Source organism: Microtus pennsylvanicus, chromosome 5 (assembly GCF_037038515.1).
Source record: "Microtus pennsylvanicus isolate mMicPen1 chromosome 5, mMicPen1.hap1, whole genome shotgun sequence".
Lineage (NCBI taxonomy): Eukaryota > Metazoa > Chordata > Mammalia > Rodentia > Cricetidae > Microtus > Microtus pennsylvanicus.
In genome coordinates, this window is record NC_134583.1 from 15804761 (window position 1) to 15823586 (window position 18826).

The window sequence follows — 18826 nt, forward strand, 5'->3', positions numbered from 1 at the left end:
TCCCACACAGCAACGGAACTTGTTTTTTATTACATAGCAAAGTCAACTGCTTACATTTTGATGTTTCAAGGTAAAAGTTGGATTCATGATTTTCACAGACGTAAGTAGGTTTAAAGAGAGCCTGTTACTCTATTTTGCTAAATCTCGCTTACCTTTTTGTTTCAGAAGAAAACAATGACTTTATAGTCAATGTAACCTTCCTTTATAAGTTTAAAGATGAAGTACACTCAGCTGCATTTAGAAGGGAGGAAACCAGGTCCTCATGTCTAATGGGCACAAAGCGGCATCTCTTATATTCAGACAAATAGCCCCTGTGTTTACCTAAAGGGACGTCTGGAATTGGAGTTGCAGCACGGACCATCTCATCTACACAGAAGTATCCTCTGTTTCACAAATGTTAATCATTTTAAATGACTCAGCAATACATGTTCATGACTCTCCCAGACAGAATCCCCTCACTGTTTCTTTCTAATGCTCATTGTCCTCTTTCGGGTTTCGTTCCAGCCAGAGCTACACTGAGACCTTCTAAACCTAAAATACCTTTACACAAACAGACTGGACAATTAAAGTCAAGAATCCAAAGGGAGCAGAATGTGACGTGAAACTCAGTTTCTCATCATTCAAATCAAAATTTTCTATGATGAAACGAAGTCTTTAGATCAAAAACCAAAAAACTCCACTTTAGAAATATTAAACATTTATTCATTTTTTTACTGGTAGCTCTTTTCTTGGTTGTAATAAGAATATTAACAAATAAACATACTTTTGGGATTTAAATGGTACAACCCCAAATTAAAAGTTATCCATTCACTAAAGCCTAGGCATCATTTTAAAATAAATTAATTTGAATTAAAAATGACACATACCTATAGATAGCTGAAAAATGTATTAACATTTACTTGCAATAACAAACATGTGCTTTGATATTTTTATTCATTGTTATAAAAACAGAGTTTTCAATGAAGGCAGTTCATCAAAATTATGATTATGGAAATAAATTTGAATCTAGTAGTACTTTACACTTAAATAAAAATCATGACAGAATAAAATAGCAAGCATATGGAAATAGTTGTGATATATACATACATATTTCCATGTAAACAAAGGTCAAAGAAATTAAATATCATTGTCAGCAACAAAAGTATGAAGATAAAGGCTATTTTGTTTTACTTCATGCTTCAATTGAACACCGCTCTAAGCAGAGAACTAGGAATTAGTTGAGCCTTTCCATTCCCCTCACTCTCTTCAGGAAATTACACAGACCAAGATGCCCTGCAGAGACATCCCTAGAAAAGGAATACTATACTAATCAGCCTTCTGGAAGTCATGACTTACAATTAGTGAGTCATTCTTTCACCCCAACTGTGAAACCACAGGGTTCATCAGGCTTTGCCAGTGAAAAGAAAGCTGAGCTGGTGCTGGCCATATCCACCCCACCACACCTGGAGGCTAGACAGGCACAAACTCTTTCACTGTTGTAGATCCACACACTGTGGATCACCGTTGGCTTTCTGACACACAACTGCTTGAAGATAAAACAGACAGTATTTAACGGGTATACTTATTTTCTACAGGAGGGTTTCTTGGAACTGTGCCCCAGCAACCATCTAAACTAGAATCAGGCAAAACACTCAATATAATAAAAATAAACATTCCTGTGCCCAATCCCTGACACAGAGGCCCAGGAATCTGTACCACTGACCTTCCCTGGGGATATTCAAATGCTCATTAAAGTTTAAATATCGCTACTGCCAACTATTTGAAATTTCTTTTTACTCTTTTTTTTTTGACAACAAATATTTTCATATCTCTTCCATGCAAACTAGCTAGGAGGAAAAATAAATAATTTCTGATTATGTCAGTCAGCAGTGGCTAATAATAGTGGTATTTCCCCATCAAGAAAACATGGAATAATAGGCAACATGCAATTTCATGCCTACAGTCCTTGACGGTGCACCATAATATTTTTTCCTAAAGCTCTCAAAAGGTATAGATAATGAGATTATTGAAGGTGATATGTAAACTGCCATCTGAACAGATTATCCAGTGCAGAGAGAGCTGCTGCTCAAGGGCCCCTTCCCTATGGCTTCCGTGTGGGCTCAGCAGTCTCTCTCAAGCGCTAGCCAAGTGTAGCTGCCTCCGAACCACAAGAGAGGACCTTCAACTGCACACCGACCACAACACAGAGTGTGAAACTCAGTGTGACTATCGTCACAAAAGGAGTCTGAAGAGTCACCAGTGTGCATCAATATACACAGTGCTGTCTTTCTTGAAAGTTGAATTTTTAGCATCTGTAGTAATGTCTGCTTTCAATCCAGTTCATATTGACAATAGAAAGCAAAATACATTTCAATGTGCTGTTAGTATCTACTACAGTGTTTAAGTCCTGCATGATCCAAATGGACAAAGACATATTTACCTGTGAGAAATATAGATTAGGAATTAAAGAGGTAGGTGGCTCGCATACACAATGATCTCAACATGATGTGGGCAATAGTATACACCAGTCCCTAAAGCTGATTAAATAGACAGGGGATTTACAACATGGTTGCAATCACCTCTGGAGCAGGATTTCCCAGGTCTTTGGTGCTGTCAACAAATTTCTAACATCCCAATTCCTGATGACCATGCCAGAGCTCTTCAGACAGCAATTTAATAAAGAACTAACAAAGCAAATATAAAGTAATACTGGAGACCAGACAATACTCATGAAGTAGGCTGGGCTCTTCCCACTATACTTGCAAATGGAAAAACATAAACAAACAACACAAACAAATATCCCTCAGGGCTAGGTAAGACCTCAACAATTCATGCAATCCAACTTGGGTTTTTATAATTGAGGAAGCACAGGCTTGTTTTTCCCAGTGGCTCACAAAGCAGTAGACTTCTGAAAAGGTACTATATACACATCTCTGTTAAAGTACTCTCTAACCCAGAGTTTACTCAAAAGGCTACACTTTCAACCCTTTTAGCTTTAGTCTACAGTTGTAGCCCAACCAGTCAGTTTACAAGGTGTGCCGCTGGTAACAGAGCGAGGTGGACCAAGGGCCTGGATACACCAGGAAAGGCAGACAACTAAAGGCAAAGAATGAAAATTCCAAAGCCTGACCTATTAAAGTTGATCTAAGCTCTGACAGGGTTTCTCTCCCTTTTCTTGGGAAGACACACTTCTGACGTTCACAGACTCAGGCAAGCACTGAGGCAAAAGGCTCCACTACCAATCGCGCTAAAGACCACACTAGATGGCTGCAAGCCTCCAAAGCTGCCGGGGCAAGATCCACGAGCAGTTCTACTGAGCATCTAGTAACTGTCAGTCACTTGTTTTATAGACCGGAAAGTTATCTTATTTTCATATTATATTTATCTTCAGACCCACCCACTTGAGAGGGTGGTCGAAGTCATTTTTTTCCTTTAGAAACTCCAAGGCTTCCTCAGATACAGAGCAACTTCAAGGCCTCCTTGGTCTTCATGCAACCCTGTCCAAAAAAGAGAAGAGGAGAGAGGAGAGAAGGGCAAAGGAAGGAAAACGAAAGGAGGAGAGGAGAGGAGAGGAGAGGACGCGAGGGGAGGGGAGGGGAGGGGAGGAGGCAGGGGAGGGGAGGAGGTAGGGGAGGGGAGGGGAGGAGGCAGGGGAGGGGAGGAGGCAGGGGAGGAGGCAGGGGAGGGGAGGAGGCAGGAGAGGGGAGGAGACAGGGGAGAGGAGGAAGCAGGGGAGGGGAGGGGGGAGGAGAGGGGAGAGGAAGAATATGCGACATCCCCCTTGATTATGCCAGGTTCAGACTGAATGAGGAGTCTTTCCGGCACAATGGAACAACAGCATCTGCATCTCAGATGTTTGGAGTCCAGCTCTACCAGAACCTCTGTGCAGGATTTCTATTGCTTTGAAACTTGGATTTCTTTTATCTTATCAAGGAAACAAAGGATTCCTATTTCACAGAGAGCGAGGAGGACAGAGCACTGTGTGGCACCTGCATCCAGCACCACCACCCAGTGGAGGCCCTTTCTAAGCTTGATGCGAATGTGTGAATCAGCACGATGCTCTCAAGCTGGGCCGGCCACCCTCTCATTCTGCTCCTCCCTGAAATTTGCCATAGTGCTATGCCTCCTCCAGGGCTCTCTGGTGCTCTGAAAACTCACTATTGTGCTTAGAAAAAAATCCCTGTGTGATTATCTTCCCTTTTAAATTGTACATGCAGCTAAAACTATCTACCTAGAAACCATAAGCACATATTTCCCAAAGCACAATAGGTCATATATAAAAACAATTCTAAGAACACAACTGATTTAATCTGTACATTGTCTCTTAAAGTGCACCAAAGTAAATTGTAATAACCTTTAAAATGTCACCAACCTCCTCGGGTTTTGTTTTTAAATAAAACTAAGAATCTAGCAACTGAGATGCCTAGGGATTGGACTCCAATGTGATGGCAAAGAGCAGCAGTGTCTTGAAGGAAAGGGGAAGGAACTGATTAAATCAATCAAGCTTGCCTCAGCAGCATTTAAAAAAAACCTACAATTCAAGTTAACTGCAGGCTCCATGAAGCACAATCCTGATTCATGCTACGAAAATAAAACCAGTCAACTAAACAGACATCCCCCCCAAAGTTTTCTTAATCTAGAGGTAACAAATATGACCACTTTCTTGCAGTATATCCTTGGTTTTGGGATCAAAGTGCTTACCATTCTTTTTTTACAACACACACATACACACACATGCATTCACGCAGGCACGCACGCACACTATAGAAAAAAAAACAATAGATGTTTAGAAGCCATATGAAAAAAAAATTCAGTCAATAGAGAACCATAACGCCTCCAAATGTCTCCGAGTTCCAGTATTCACAACACCGTCCGATGCTCCGCACACACGTAGACAGCACTGGGGCGTATCCGTCGCCTTGTGTGACCAGGGAGGCGTGGCAAGAACTTGAAAGACTTGGGCATCATGTCCAAGCAGGCATCATGAAATTTCTTAATCCTCCAGTAGTATATCAGGGGGTTCAATGCAGACTTGAGGTAGCAGAGCCAGAGTAGCCAGGTGCTAATCTCAAAGAAGTTGTGCTGATAGTAGAAGTGTTTGCTGAAGGTCGCCACAAGGCTGTACGTGGTGAATGGGGCCCAGCAGACGATGAAAACAGCAAAGAGGATCAAGATGGTGGTGAAGGCACGCGTTTTAAAGCCCATGTCGATGCTCATCTGGAAGGGTCTCTGCAGACTCATGAGACCAAGTTTGCTGGCCTGGCTGAGGCATATTCCTTCTGGGTAGCTGTGAATCCTCAAGGCATTGTGCCGAAGGGTGTTGAGGATGCCCATAAACGAATACAGTATCACGAGGAAAGGTATAAAGAAAGAAATGAGTGAGATCAAAATTACATAAGCCTGGTATCCAGAATTAGTTGTGTACCCAAAAACGCATTGTGGGGCTCGGGAAGGGATTTGCAAATCAGGATTTCCCACAGCCAAAGGGAAAGCTACGGAAAAGGCAGTTGCCCAGGAGACTGCGATAAGGACCTTAGCCCGGTATGGATTTAGCTTATCTTGCCTCTGGACTATAATCAGAAACCTATCAATGCTAATAATGAGCAGGATAGCAACTCCCTCTATCACAAACAACCAGAAAAACATAGCAGACAGCCGGCAGAAGAATTTCCCAAATATCCATCTGGTGGTAAGAATAGTTACCAGGGCAAACGGCATGTTCAGTACAGCAAGCAGCATGTCTGCAAAAGCCAGGCTGGCAAGAAGGATGTTAATGGCAGAACGCATGGCAGCTTTTTGGTAGACCATGAGGCAAACAACCAAGTTGCCAAGAAAAGACACAAACAGAATAAATATCATTATAGCCGAAAGGATGATCTGGAGAGCTAAGTTTAGGCTCTTAAAAACTGCTGGTGTCGGGGTCATGGCTGTGCTGTTCACTGCTAAGGAACTAAATCCGGTGCTGGTCATGGTTTCCAGACTGTATCTAATCAGCGGAGCAGGGCTGGGATGCTGGAACGGTGGGGATGTTGTCATATTCACATGGGAGTTTTCATAGACGACAAATGTCGTGTTGGATATCCCAGCATGGGATGCAGTCAACACCGCTGAGACAACCATGGTGTTAGGAGGACAGAAGCTTCAGGCAGAAGTGTGGGTTCTCTCCAGGCATTGGGGTACAGCACTGTAGGGTCAGGTTCCACTGATGGGCTCGGATACACATTCTGGAAAACGGACAGAGTTCCATCTTCTACAGGAATCCTTTTGCCTGAAAATAAGCCCAAAATGGAACATGAGGAGAGATTAGTATATACATTTCACTCTGATGTGTCACAACATCTGAGTACCAGCAAAGCCTGTATAGCTCTACTTAGCTTCTGAGATCGAAAGAGGCTAAGCATGTTCGGAACAGTATGGTATACATACATTTGACTTTTCAAATGTTTCATCCTATAGGATCACTCTTTTAGCTTCTAAGCCTCTAAAACTGTGTTCCCTAACCTAGTCGTCACTAAAAGATTACTGTTACATTGTCTTAACTAAATATGATGGAAATTTTATAATATTTGTATGTAAAGCAAGATGAATCTTGAAATACATTAATGAACCAAGAACAGAAGTTCAAACCCATGGTTGACGCTTTTTGAAAGATTGCAGTAGCTCTCTCTAAGGTTCAGACCATTGAGGAAATAGGGGCAGAATAATTATAGGAGTCATATGACAGAGAGGTCCAGAGAAAACCTGTTTTGGATGTAGCAAGCACACTGCGTTCACAAACTCTCAGTGGCTGTGGAAGCCTGCAGAAGACCCATACAAGATAAAGCCACTCAACATTCTAGCAGGGAGTAGCAGTGGGCTCCTGAGACCCCCGTTCCTAACTGGGGAGCTCTGGGCAACTGATAGCCTTTGTTGGGGGACAAACAGTTTTCTCTAAGGGTGTGGTTCTGTGTTCTACATCCAGAAGTAAATGGACAGCACACATTGACCTCGATGGGTTATTGAATCAAATAAAGAAGACACAAAGTTTGCGGTATAGGGAGGGGGTGGTGGATTGAGAGAAGGAGCTGGGGTGAATATAATCAGAATATATTGTATGAAAGGCTACAAGAATTAATAAAAATATTAAAAAGTAAATTTCAAAAAATGGCATTAGCGTCATAGCCTTCCAATCACTATTAAAAAACATTTCGCTATTCCTCTTAGGAGAACAAGTTTCAACAGCTCTTTCCTATGGGTTCTTATTCCATCTTTACATTAGCATAAAGCCTGATGGTAAAAATAACTTAACCTCAATTCCCAGCTTAACATGTGGTAATAACACACTTCAGTTTTGACAACCCTAAAAAGTAAGAATGGGGTGATTTTCAATTAAGATCTGAAATTGTTCTTTGCTTTTCTTCCCTGATTTCTTTTCTCTGCCTCTTTCTTGTTCCCCCTCTTCCTCCTTCCTTCCATCTCCCCCCTCCTCATTTCCCCTCCTTCAGATCTTTGCTCATATCCATCCCCCCTTCAGGAACTCCCTACCAAGCACACTAGAAAAAAGTCTTTCAGATAAAGGAATAATTTTTCCAAAGCTCTTTCTTATATTCTCTCCTTTCTTCTAAGCCTGTCCATTTTGTGCTTTACTTTTATTGACTCTTTGTGGATTGCACACCATGCATCATAATCCCACTCATCTTCCTGTCTCTGTCCTTGCAACTCCCCCAAAACAGAACATTTAAAAGGAAAAACAAAACTAAACAAAGCAAAACAAAAAAATATAGGAGAAGAATCGCATTGTGGAAGCTGTAGTGTGTTCTGTTGAGTCACACAGTTTACTCTCTAGTCTATTCATCTTTACTTGTGTTTCTTGTCATGAGTCACTGGTCTGGCTCAAGGACGCTGGCTTCTGCTACATCACTGGTAATGGGCTCTCATGGGGGCTTCTCTTTGCTATCCTGTTGTTGTTATTGTCCCGTGTCTTAGAGATCCTGCAGTTTTGCATCTGTAGGTTTGTCCCCTTTACATGCTCCAAAAATTCACAGATAAGATCCATAACTCATAGCCCTGGTTCTGGATCTCGGTTGTAGCTATGTTGGTCAGCTAGCTACCTAATTTTCTCTCATCCGCACTACTCAGAGGAGCTCTCTGGCACTGTCTTGACTAGCTCACCCAAGGCAGCCTATGGCAAGGAGTAGGGCCAGTTCTGCTTTCGGACCCTCAGATCCTGGCCCCCCTCACTCTCATCACTAGGGTCAGTTCTACTGTTTTGCCAAGGCAAGGTGCAGGGCCCTCTCTATTGCTTGCTGTAGGGGATATACAAGAGGGTCAGGTCAGCTCAGCTCTCCTGCTCTCAGGGTTGGCTCACCTGAGACCCTGACAATAGTATCAGCTGTTGTCATCTGTCACAGGTAGCAAAGGGTGGAAGGGGATATCATTTTTCCCTCACCTGTGCCATCACAGGACAGATGAGGGAATTCTGTTACTCTCACGCCTTCAGGGCTGTCTCACCTGCATCCCAACAAGAGGGTCAGCTCTAATTGGTGCCCAGATGGAAAGCAAACACTACTTTCTCACACACTGCTGTCAGTAAGGGTCAGGGCTAGCTCTCCTCTTGTGAGCCCAGGGCAGCTCTCTCACCTGCCACAGGTGATAATGGATAGGCGGAGGAGGACACCTTTCCCTCATCCATGCCACCACATGGCAAATGGGGGGACGGGGTCAGCTCTCCTGCTCTCATGCCCTCAGGCTCAGCTCCCCTGTGCCCTGGACCACAGGATGTGCTTCCCAGGTGAAGTACACACCTATGATGAGGGGTAGGGCCAGTTTACCTGTTGTATTGTCCAGCAAGGAGCAGGACCAGCCCTCCCAGGGTCAGTGAAGGGTGAGACCGGCTCAACACAGCATGGTTCCAATGACCCCTGTGCTAACACAGGCCATGGACATCACCACAGACTCTAGCTGCAGCAAGACCATGGACCCAGACATAGCCCCCAGCAGAATCTCAGTCCAGACACCACCACAGCACCAGTGGCAGCACAGGCCCCTTTGATCAGCCTGGCCCCTGGGTACCAACATGGATCCAGATGACTGGCATCAGGCATCTACACAGTCCTCAGTGGTGTCCTGGGGCCATGGACACCATCCTAGCCCCCTATCTCTGCTAGACATGGTCTTAGGCTGTCGCCTGTACCGGACATCTCCAGGTGACAGTGCCAGCTATCCAGATCAGCAAGGCCCCAGGTGAGGTGCAGTCCCCAGACACTGACATGGTTCAAGGTGGTCAACCAGACCCTGGTCACCCGCATGGCCCTCAGTGACAACAGGAGCCCCAGACATCAATTCAGACCCTGGCTGCTATAGGGTCACAGACCCAGACCCTGGGCATTGGTACAGTCTTTGATGGTCTCAGGAGCCACAGACATCAACCCAGGCCCTGGATTTGGCAGGGCCACAAACCCAGACATGGCCCTTGGACACAGCTCTGATCCAAACAATACCATGGCCTCAGTTGACAGCCCTGGCCACCCAAATCAGCCTGGTTACAGTAGCGGCATAGTCCTTGGATACCAACAAGTTATGGCCCATACCCTAGGCCTCCATGTGGGCCCTGATTGCAACATGGTCCAGCGACATCAATACAGATCCCAGCTGCAGGCCTGCCATTTGAATAATTTTTCTGATATGCAGGCTTCTATTTCTTCTCCCAAAGACTGAATTGATAATCTGTTAGCAATTTGACAGGAGATGCTAACCAAGTAATAATGATAGAGTTAAGGACAATGGGGGGAAAGTACCTGAATATCCAGAACATATTCAGAAATTTTAAGAAGATATTTGGTTCTCATTTCTCAAAGACTTGTTTATCTTTTACTTATCCTTACTCCCAATCTCTCACCAATTTATGGAGCCCTTAATCTTCCGTAGGGGGAATTCCTTAATCTATGATCCTATCAACCACATTCTGACACAGCTTCTCCCTTATGCTGTTCTTAACTCGGGGGTAAGCTCTTTAGTTACAGAGGACTGGGTTTCTGGACAGATTCCTTCAGCAAAACCTTAAAGGGTAAAAATAAAATTAATACACAGAAGATTAAAACAAAACTACAATTCACACATTATACGGCCTTAGACTTAGCCATTGATATTTAAAGGTAACTATCAACATTTCATTCATCTATTTCATGGGGTGTGAATGGAAGAGATGGGATCTCATTTGTGAGAGCCAAGACCCAGTTCCCAAAGCCAGATCGTGGCTTTCCTACCATCTATAACCCACTGTCCTATGTCCTTGTTTATTTTATAAATAAGAAAAATAGCAATTTACATAAAATACTGATTTTGCTGTTTCTCCCATTTTACAAATTTTTTGTCATTACCTACTAGATCTTAAACGACCTCACATATTCACTTGAAATTGCAAATCAACCTTGACAAAATGCTACATGAAATTAGTGACTATCAAAGTCTATAATCCCAAAGGGGCAGCAGGAAAGGAAGAAAGATTCCCAGAGTTTCCCCCCATTATCTTGTCAGTCTATTCAGAGACCCCACGTCCGCAGTACATAAATCGCTGCTGCACAGACCTACCTCCAGAGAAAGCCCTCCATAGACAGACACGTATGGTAATCCTAAATAAACCATGTTTGGCAAACTGTGTTAAAACTTTTAAACCTGCATTTCCAAGATGACAAGATGGCTCAGTGAGGAAAGGTGCTTGCCACCGAGCCTGACCATGTGAATGTGGTCTTTGGGACCCGTTTGGTAAGAGACAACTGATTCCCACAAGTTATCCACTGACCTCCACAGGTGTTTTGTGACATATACATACTCCCCCACATATATACCTACAATAAGTAAATAAGCAAATGTAACACAAAATTTTAAATTCTATTTCAACAACCATCTATCAGATCTGCAGTAGTAAGTTTGAAGTAATGTCCCTAAGGCTGGGAGGATAGTACTGGAGCCCTTGCCTAGCATGCAAAGGGCCCTAGATCCAACTCCTAGAACAACAAAATTAACTGATTAAAAGAAATTAAATTAGACTTAGGGCTTTTTTGGTTATGATGAAAACAATTAAAAATAAGAAGAAACAAACAAAAAATATTAAACTGTGCTTTTTAATGTTTTATAATTCCATACACAACCAAAGTGTCTTTTTGTTTTCTAAGTCTCCCATTAGAACACAAACTTCAATCTCAATTCTCTCAATTACCACTCAGCCTTCAGAGATTTACTGAGGGCATGCTGTGTTCCAGTCACTAAAAGGAAAATGATTAACAAATGCTCTTGGATTTGGAGTTAAAGAGAACAGACTGACCAAGGACACTAACTGTATTTTGAAATCCACTTTGAATCAATTTTTGTGAATATATGGATAAGCTAAAATTAAAAAGATGTATAAATTTAGAGTTCATTAGTAAATAATTTTTTAAAATGTTTTTAGCCAACACACCAACCAACCAAGCAGATGCTGCTGAGGTAACTGGCCTAATAAAACAGAAAAGACAGCCTTCATCTCCAGAATGTCCAGAAAAATGTTGTTTTAAGGAAAGCAAATTGTCTGTAAACCTTCAGAGAAACTGATTAGCAGTGACCACAGAAAGCTCAGGTGAGGCTGAAAACAAGAAAGAGATGGAAAACTAAGATACTGGGAACCCAGCCAGGCCTGTCTCCCCTCACTGCACAATCAGAAACAAACACCTATCTTCCTTCAAGAAGCTCAAGGCTGTGGCAAATCTTCAGGATGCAAATGGCATCAAACGAGAATGCCAACACTCCACCGGAGAACTAGTTCTTCCTATTAGTGCACCTCCCTGACTGCTGGAATCTGAACCAGGCTACCACTGATGCAGGAAAGCAGCCGCACCTGGGGGCAATGGATGCTCATGGTCCCCAGTCCAGACCACAGAGGGAAAGTTCACTTCCACAAGGAGGCACTGACCCATTCCTGGGGATAGATCCCCAAGTACTAAAAGCCTCTTAAAAGTTCCACCACTTCTCAACAGTGCTTTACTGGGGACCAACACTCAACGTGAATTTCCATGGGAACAAACCTTAGTGCAACCATAACATCACCCTAAAACTAACTATACAGAACAAAGGCAAAAAGTTTTGTGTTAGTACACCTAAGGAAGAATAAGCATTCAAAGTAAAATTCATGTATTTTCAAAGCAATTCAATTGAGTTTAATTTTAGCAAGATAACTACAAAAAGCAAATCTAGTAGCTTGGTCCTTTGCCCCTCATCTCCTCATCAGTTTCTCCAATTGCTGTAGAAATGCAGATAAATAACATGTGTGTTTCTATGACCCAAATCAAACTTCTAAGTGTTAGCCTTACATTTATAAGTGTGTGTCTATGTAACGCACCAAGGCATGAGTGCAAGGACCCACAGTGGCCAGAAGAGGGTGCGATATCCCCCTGGAGCTGTAGATACAAGCAGTTATGAGCCACCCACCCATCCTACAGGAACCCTAGGAAATGAACTGGGGTCTTCTGCAAGTGTGTGGTCTTGACCATTGAGCCATCTTTCCACGCCTATACACTGTCATTACATTCTGATGAGACTCTTCTCCAGCCTCTGCGTAACCCAAACTCGACTTTCATCTATCACCTGTTTTCAGTGTTAGTGAGCAGCCATTGCGTTGTTTGCGTGTTGCCAATTTGATATAAACCTGTGCATATCTCTGAAAACAGAACTTCAATGAGAAAATGCTTCCCTAAGACTGTCCTGTGGACATGTCTGTGGGGCACCTTCTTGATAGCGGAGGACCTAGCCCACTATGGCAGTGCCATCCCCGGGCAGGTCATTCTGGATAGTTTAAGCAAACAGGCTGAGCAAGACGTGGGGAGCAGGTCAATAAGCAGCATTCCTCCATTTTCCTGCTTCAGTTCCTACTTTACAGATTCCTGCTTTGGCTTCCTTCCATGGCAGCTGGTAACAGTAAGCTAAAATAAACTCTTTCTTCCTCAGGTAGAATTTGGTCTATGTTTTATCACAATAGAAAACACAGTAGGACAGTCACATACCACTTCCCCAAACCATCTCTTCTTCCCTCATGTTCATGCATGCCACTTGGAGAATAAATTTTTGGGAGGCAGATGTGATTTGGGGTAGAGGTGGGGGTAAGCTGGGGTAGATACATTTTTCTTAACCCAGTTAAAAATTTAGAATTAGTGCATGCTCAACAGAAATCTACTGAGATATTAACTTCTGTCACTGCACTCAGAACCTGTTATACTTTTTTTGATTTCGTATTATAAAATCCTTAAAAGAGGAGTTGGTTTTATAGTCTTGCTTTTGGAGAATCTACTTTTTTGACCCTCCATTGCTTTGCAATAATTACTTAATGAAATGTTTGAAGTGCTTTATCTATTTGGAAAACAAGCTGCAGATACCAGTACAGCAATATTGATGGAACAGATGAGATCAAGTGGAATCTGTCTTCCCAAAAAAATGAGCCCAAAAAGTAAATAAAAGAAAGAAAAGATATTAAATGGATAATCTAGAAATGGAAGTATGAGGTTCATACAAACTAGAAATACAGAGGTAAGACTAAACCTGATCAGTAAAAAACATTTAATAACATAATAAAAATCATGGCATTATAAACTTACAGAAATGGGAAACAATGAGGAAAGACACTTGGGTTGAAAGTAGGCAACTGCTTTGACCCAAGATTCTGCTCCCTATGCTCACAATTTCCTATATTCCCTCCTGGGCTCCAAAAGTCCCCTGAACCTGAGATTCTTTCCCTCAGAATCCACAGAGGTTCCTCTTACTCCACTGACATCTCAACAGTTACTGTCCATGCCCACTTTGAGGCGCAGGATCTCCTTTCCACGGGCTTCTCAGAGTGTTTCCGTCATCTAGTCCAAGAGGAGCCAAAAATCTCTGCATTTCATTCCTTGACTGGCCACCGGGTTCAAGGAAAGTTCTTCCAGGTCCTGCACAGAGCTCCTTGAAAACGCTGTACGACTCAGCAAATAAGTGCTACTCTTTCTTCCTGCACCTATGACCAATCAGGAAGGTAAATCATGTGATGAAAATCAGAAAACCATGTTCCTTTCCCCCAGCCTCACTTCCCTTTCTTCTCACTCCTGCTACTCTAGGACTACAAGCCCTAATACAGCCCTCCCTCTCACTGACTTTGCCTTGGGAACTTAGCTTCCGGGAATCTAGGAAAAGGACACACTCATCAAACGTATTGACTCATATTCATGTACCTGACCTGTGACCTGAGAGTCAAAGACCATTCATGTGAACATCTCTTCTCATCCTCCCACCAGCACTCAACTGTAACTATCCTATCACTTCCCTCTCAGTGATTTTATCAGCCCCCTCTTCACCACCATATCACCTCCACGGTCTCACTTCCTCAGCCTTGCCCTCTTCTCTTAAATCACCCACCACACTGTAACTAGAGAAACAATCGTATTCTATTGAAAGAGTCTCTCTATGTAACCTACCTGTCCCAGAACTCCAAACTAGCCTTGAATCACAGATCCCCCTGCCTCTGCCCCCTGAGTACAGAGACTAACACTCAGCAACACCACATCCAGCAACTTAAAGAACTTTTTAAAATTTATTTTTTGAGATTTAAAAAAAAAAAAAACATTTTTCTTCCCTTTCCTCTCTCCAAACCATTGCATTTACTCTCTTTCAAATTCATGAAGTCTTTTTTCAATTATTATTGCATACGTATTAAATACATAAATACACCCTCAGCCTGTATAATGTTACTTGATGTATGTTTTCAGGGATGAACTTTTAAAATTACAATCTTTTGAACACTTTATAAATCCCAACTAACTACAACAATGGTGGTAAATCTCTTTTCAGTCCTAAACAATATCAAGTTGGCCAATAAATTCACAGTGGATAAAGTGTTTAGGGACTGAAGAAGACAGGAGTGCTTGAGAACCCCACTGTTAAGGTCACAGTTCACCATATCTAGATAGCTCTCTGAACTTGGTGCAAAATGGAGGACTCCCTTTCTCAGCAGGACTGCCTCTTTGTCTAACCTTAGGAGAGTGTCCCTAAACTCAGATGCCCACCATTGCTTGGCGGATGACCCTGCACAGAGCTCCCTGAAAACTGAAAACACCTTATGACTCAGCAAAAGAGTGTTACTCTTTCCTTCTGCCTATATGATAATTTGGTGCTGTGTTATGATCAATCAGCCCTTCCCAGCCATAACCCTAAGAACTTTAGAGCCGTTATATACCTTACCCCTGGAAAATATAAGCTGTCTCTCTGAAGCTCAACACTCAGCGTTCTGAACCATGCTTATTTCTTCTCCTCCCTTTGCCCTCAAGGGCCTGTGGCCAATGACCCCTGAAGAAAAGGAGATTCACAAAGCAGGGTCACCTACAAACCACATGTCACAGTACGTGACAGACAAGCATTCAGTTGGGAACTTCCTACCACTCTTTTCTCTCCCAGATTATAGGTAATTCTTTTGCTTCTTAATAGCACCCTTCATCAAACATCTTTTACTGAGTCATGTGACCTTAGTCACATCATGAATAAACACTCCATCTCCATGAAGCTGTTGGTCAAAGAACAGGCCAATAGACCTTCTGGTCCCAGTCTCCAAAGATACCTGCTTTTATTGGGACATTCTTAATGTTCTACTTCCTTTAAAATATGGCTTTTTCCAGACATCCTTCTCAAGGCAGCAGCCTGGAGAAAGTGTACTCTCTCTGCTCCAAGACCACTGTAGATTCAACTACTGGTGAAGGCTGTGCTTCAGTGACAGTGACTCCACAGGGACAAGGCACAAGGTAAGAATTTTCCCTAGGTCTTTAGTTAAGACCATACAATGACTTGTTTTTTTTTGTTTTGGTTGTTGCTTGGCTTTTTGATCCAGCAATTTTAACTTTCTTAAATTAAATATATTCTGTAAATATAACTACCTACTAGTAGAATACTATCTCAGTATAAAGTTCTTTATCACACACACACACACACACACACACACACACACACATATATATATATATCAGAAATATCTTAAACACTTTCAAGATTTAGACAAAACTGCAAACTTAGCAAGATATACTTGCTGTAGAATAATTTTTTAGAACACTGTGAAGATATTTTGCTCTCATTTAATAAAGACCCAACTGGCATATAGATAGGCAGAAAGAGGCTATAGGAAGGAGAGCCAGACTGGAAGAATACTAGGAAGTAGGGCAGAGTCACCACCAAGAAGCAGAGGAAGCAGGAGATGACTGTGCCGTGCTAAAAAGGGGTACCACCACATGGTAGAGCATAGATAAGAAATATGGGTTAATTTAAATGGTAAGAACTAGTTAGTAACAAGTCTAAGCTATCAGCCGAGCATTTATAATTAAGAAGTCTCTGTGTGGTTATTTGGGAGCTGGCTGGTAGGACAGAAAAGTCCGCCTACAAATACTTCCAAATAGAAAGAATAGAAAAGAGAAATAGAAACAATTTCTGCTTTACACTTCACTACATATATTGCAACCTTGACCACACATCAGAGAGATTTCAACTTAAAGAAACAATATTTAGGTGCCTTATTAAATGAGTAAGAGATGATTACGTGGCTTGAAGCAACAGACTTGCAAAACATAGAGGAATGCTTATAATGTAATGTTATTCGCATAGGTACTAATACTGTATATATAAATATATATATATATATCACGAATATTATACACACACAGAGAGGTGAAATATGAGCTGTTCTATTTTTTCCATGAATTTTATTATGCTTTGGTTACCCTTATGAGAAAAGAGAAATAGTTGCCTTCTTCATAAATATGCTTAATGTCCTTAAAAGAAAGTATTAAAACAAAGCCTCAAAATCATCATTTAGTAACGCCTGAGTCTAGAGGTTAGACAGTGGCTCACAGATGCTAACTGTCTGCTAAGGACAAGGAGCTGAATTCACAGCCCCAGCACCCAACCACACAAAAAATTGAACGTGGTGGCACACACCTGTAATCTAAATGTCAGAGAGATGAAGACAGGAGGTACCCCAGAGATTGCTGGCAAGCCTGTCCAGCTAAATCAGTGAGCTCCAGGTTCAATGAAAGAGGCCCATACACAAACCTAGAGATTGATAGAGGGAGACACCTGATGTCAACTTCTGACCTCTACATGTATGCACTGAGTATGCACCTGCACACACACACACACACACACACACACACACACACACACACACTCAAAAAAAGAAAAAACATCCTAAATCTAAAACTGGGAGTGGTAGCTCAGGCTTGAAATCCTAGTACTCAGGAGCCTGAGGCAGGAGTACTGCCTTGAGTCTGAGACCAACCTGGGATACCTAATGAGTTCCATGACAGCCTGGGCTACCCAGCAAGACTATCTCAACATAAATATACAAAAAAAAAAAAATCTAAGTCAGCCGGGCGATAGTGGCACACACCTTTAATCCCAGCACTCGGGAGGCAGAGGCAGGCGGATCTCTGTGAGTTCGAGACCAGCCTGGTCTACAGAGGTAGTTCCAGGACAGGCTCGAAAGCCACAGAGAAACCCTGTCTCGAAAAACCAAAAAAATAAAAAATTTAAAAAAACAAAAAAATCTAAGTGTATGAGAACCATTCATATAGCTGAGTGACCCCTCTGACAATGAGGTTAATACAGGAACTTAGCCACCTCCCTGACAAAAACATTCTAACAAATATGATTCACTTTCTATTGTGCTACAATGTCATTAAATACGCAAATCAGATGCGAGATAAGGAAGAATCGTTCAGCTTCATGACATCTCTGCTGAACATCTTCAGAGTGCCCAAGACTGCAGAGACAGGTTCTAAATGCTTTGCTTCCCTCCGTTGAACAGGTGTCTCTGCAATGGTGAGCTCCACAGCAAACCACAGCAGAGCACAAACCCCAGGCAGTGCCCACCCCTGGTGTTTTCAGCACTGAGTTGGGCGGTGGGATCTTGGGTGAGAACTGGATGAGATTGGGCTGGAGCTGGGTGAGGGTTGGATAGAGTTGAATAGGGTCGAATGGGGTTCAGTGAGGTTGGGTGGTGTTGGGTGGGGATTGAGTAGTGTTGGGTAGGGGTTGGGTGGAATTGGGTGAGGGTTGGATAGAGTTGAATAGGGTCGGATGGGGTTGGGCTGGAGCTGGGTGAGGGTTAGGTAAGGTTTGGGTGGGGTTGGGATGGTGTTGGGTGGGGTTGAGGTGGTAAGGCCTGGGTGTGAAGCATGTACCAGCCACTGGCTTCCTATTGCTCCTCCGACTCTCAGTGACTTCAGCATACTCCCCAGCTTCTACATCCTGCTGATACTCCTGGAGGGACTTCATGTCACCATCAACTGCTGTCTCCATTCTCAGTGACGTTTTCTGTTTCCTATCATTGCACCCACCTTCTTTTTTATTCTCAAATTTTTTGTGTATTAAAAGAAAAAAAAACATGCTACTTATTTCTTGAGGGTATAATTAAGAAATAACTACTCTTACTCTAGAACAGCTAGTTTTTCTACAGGACAAATGTTCTTTCTTGAGATACTACATTCTTTATTCCACAGAATAACTTATAACTGTACTTCTTGATATATTTTATATATGTGGATATATATAAAAACAAACATTTTAAGGATTTTAAGTATATTTTGGCTGCTACTGCCTCTTCTCATAGTGACCAAATTGGGTTTTCAAAAACTTTATCTGAGCCGGTCCTAGTTAAGAGAAAATTCTAATTTCTTTTGTCATTTTTAAAAGCTACTTTGAGGCTTTCACAGACATCTTGGAGCTTACAAATCATCTTAAACTATATCTAAATTATAATGATAGATATTTTAATTTTGAGTTTATAATATAGTTACAACATTTTTTCCTTCCCTCCATATCCCCCCATACA

General features: G+C 42.3%; 1 protein-coding gene across 1 annotated transcript in view; it reads right to left on the reverse strand.

Moving 5' to 3' along the window:
* Positions 1-683: 683 nt before the first annotated feature.
* The window catches only part of Gpr63 (G protein-coupled receptor 63), a 47554-nt gene continuing 29411 nt past the window's right edge, over positions 684-18826 (reverse strand). The window contains exon 2 of the mRNA XM_075971297.1: positions 684-6247. Coding sequence (XP_075827412.1) covers positions 4840-6099 — 1260 coding nt within the window. The 5' untranslated portion in view covers positions 6100-6247 and the 3' untranslated portion in view covers positions 684-4839. The remainder of the gene's footprint in view (positions 6248-18826) is intronic.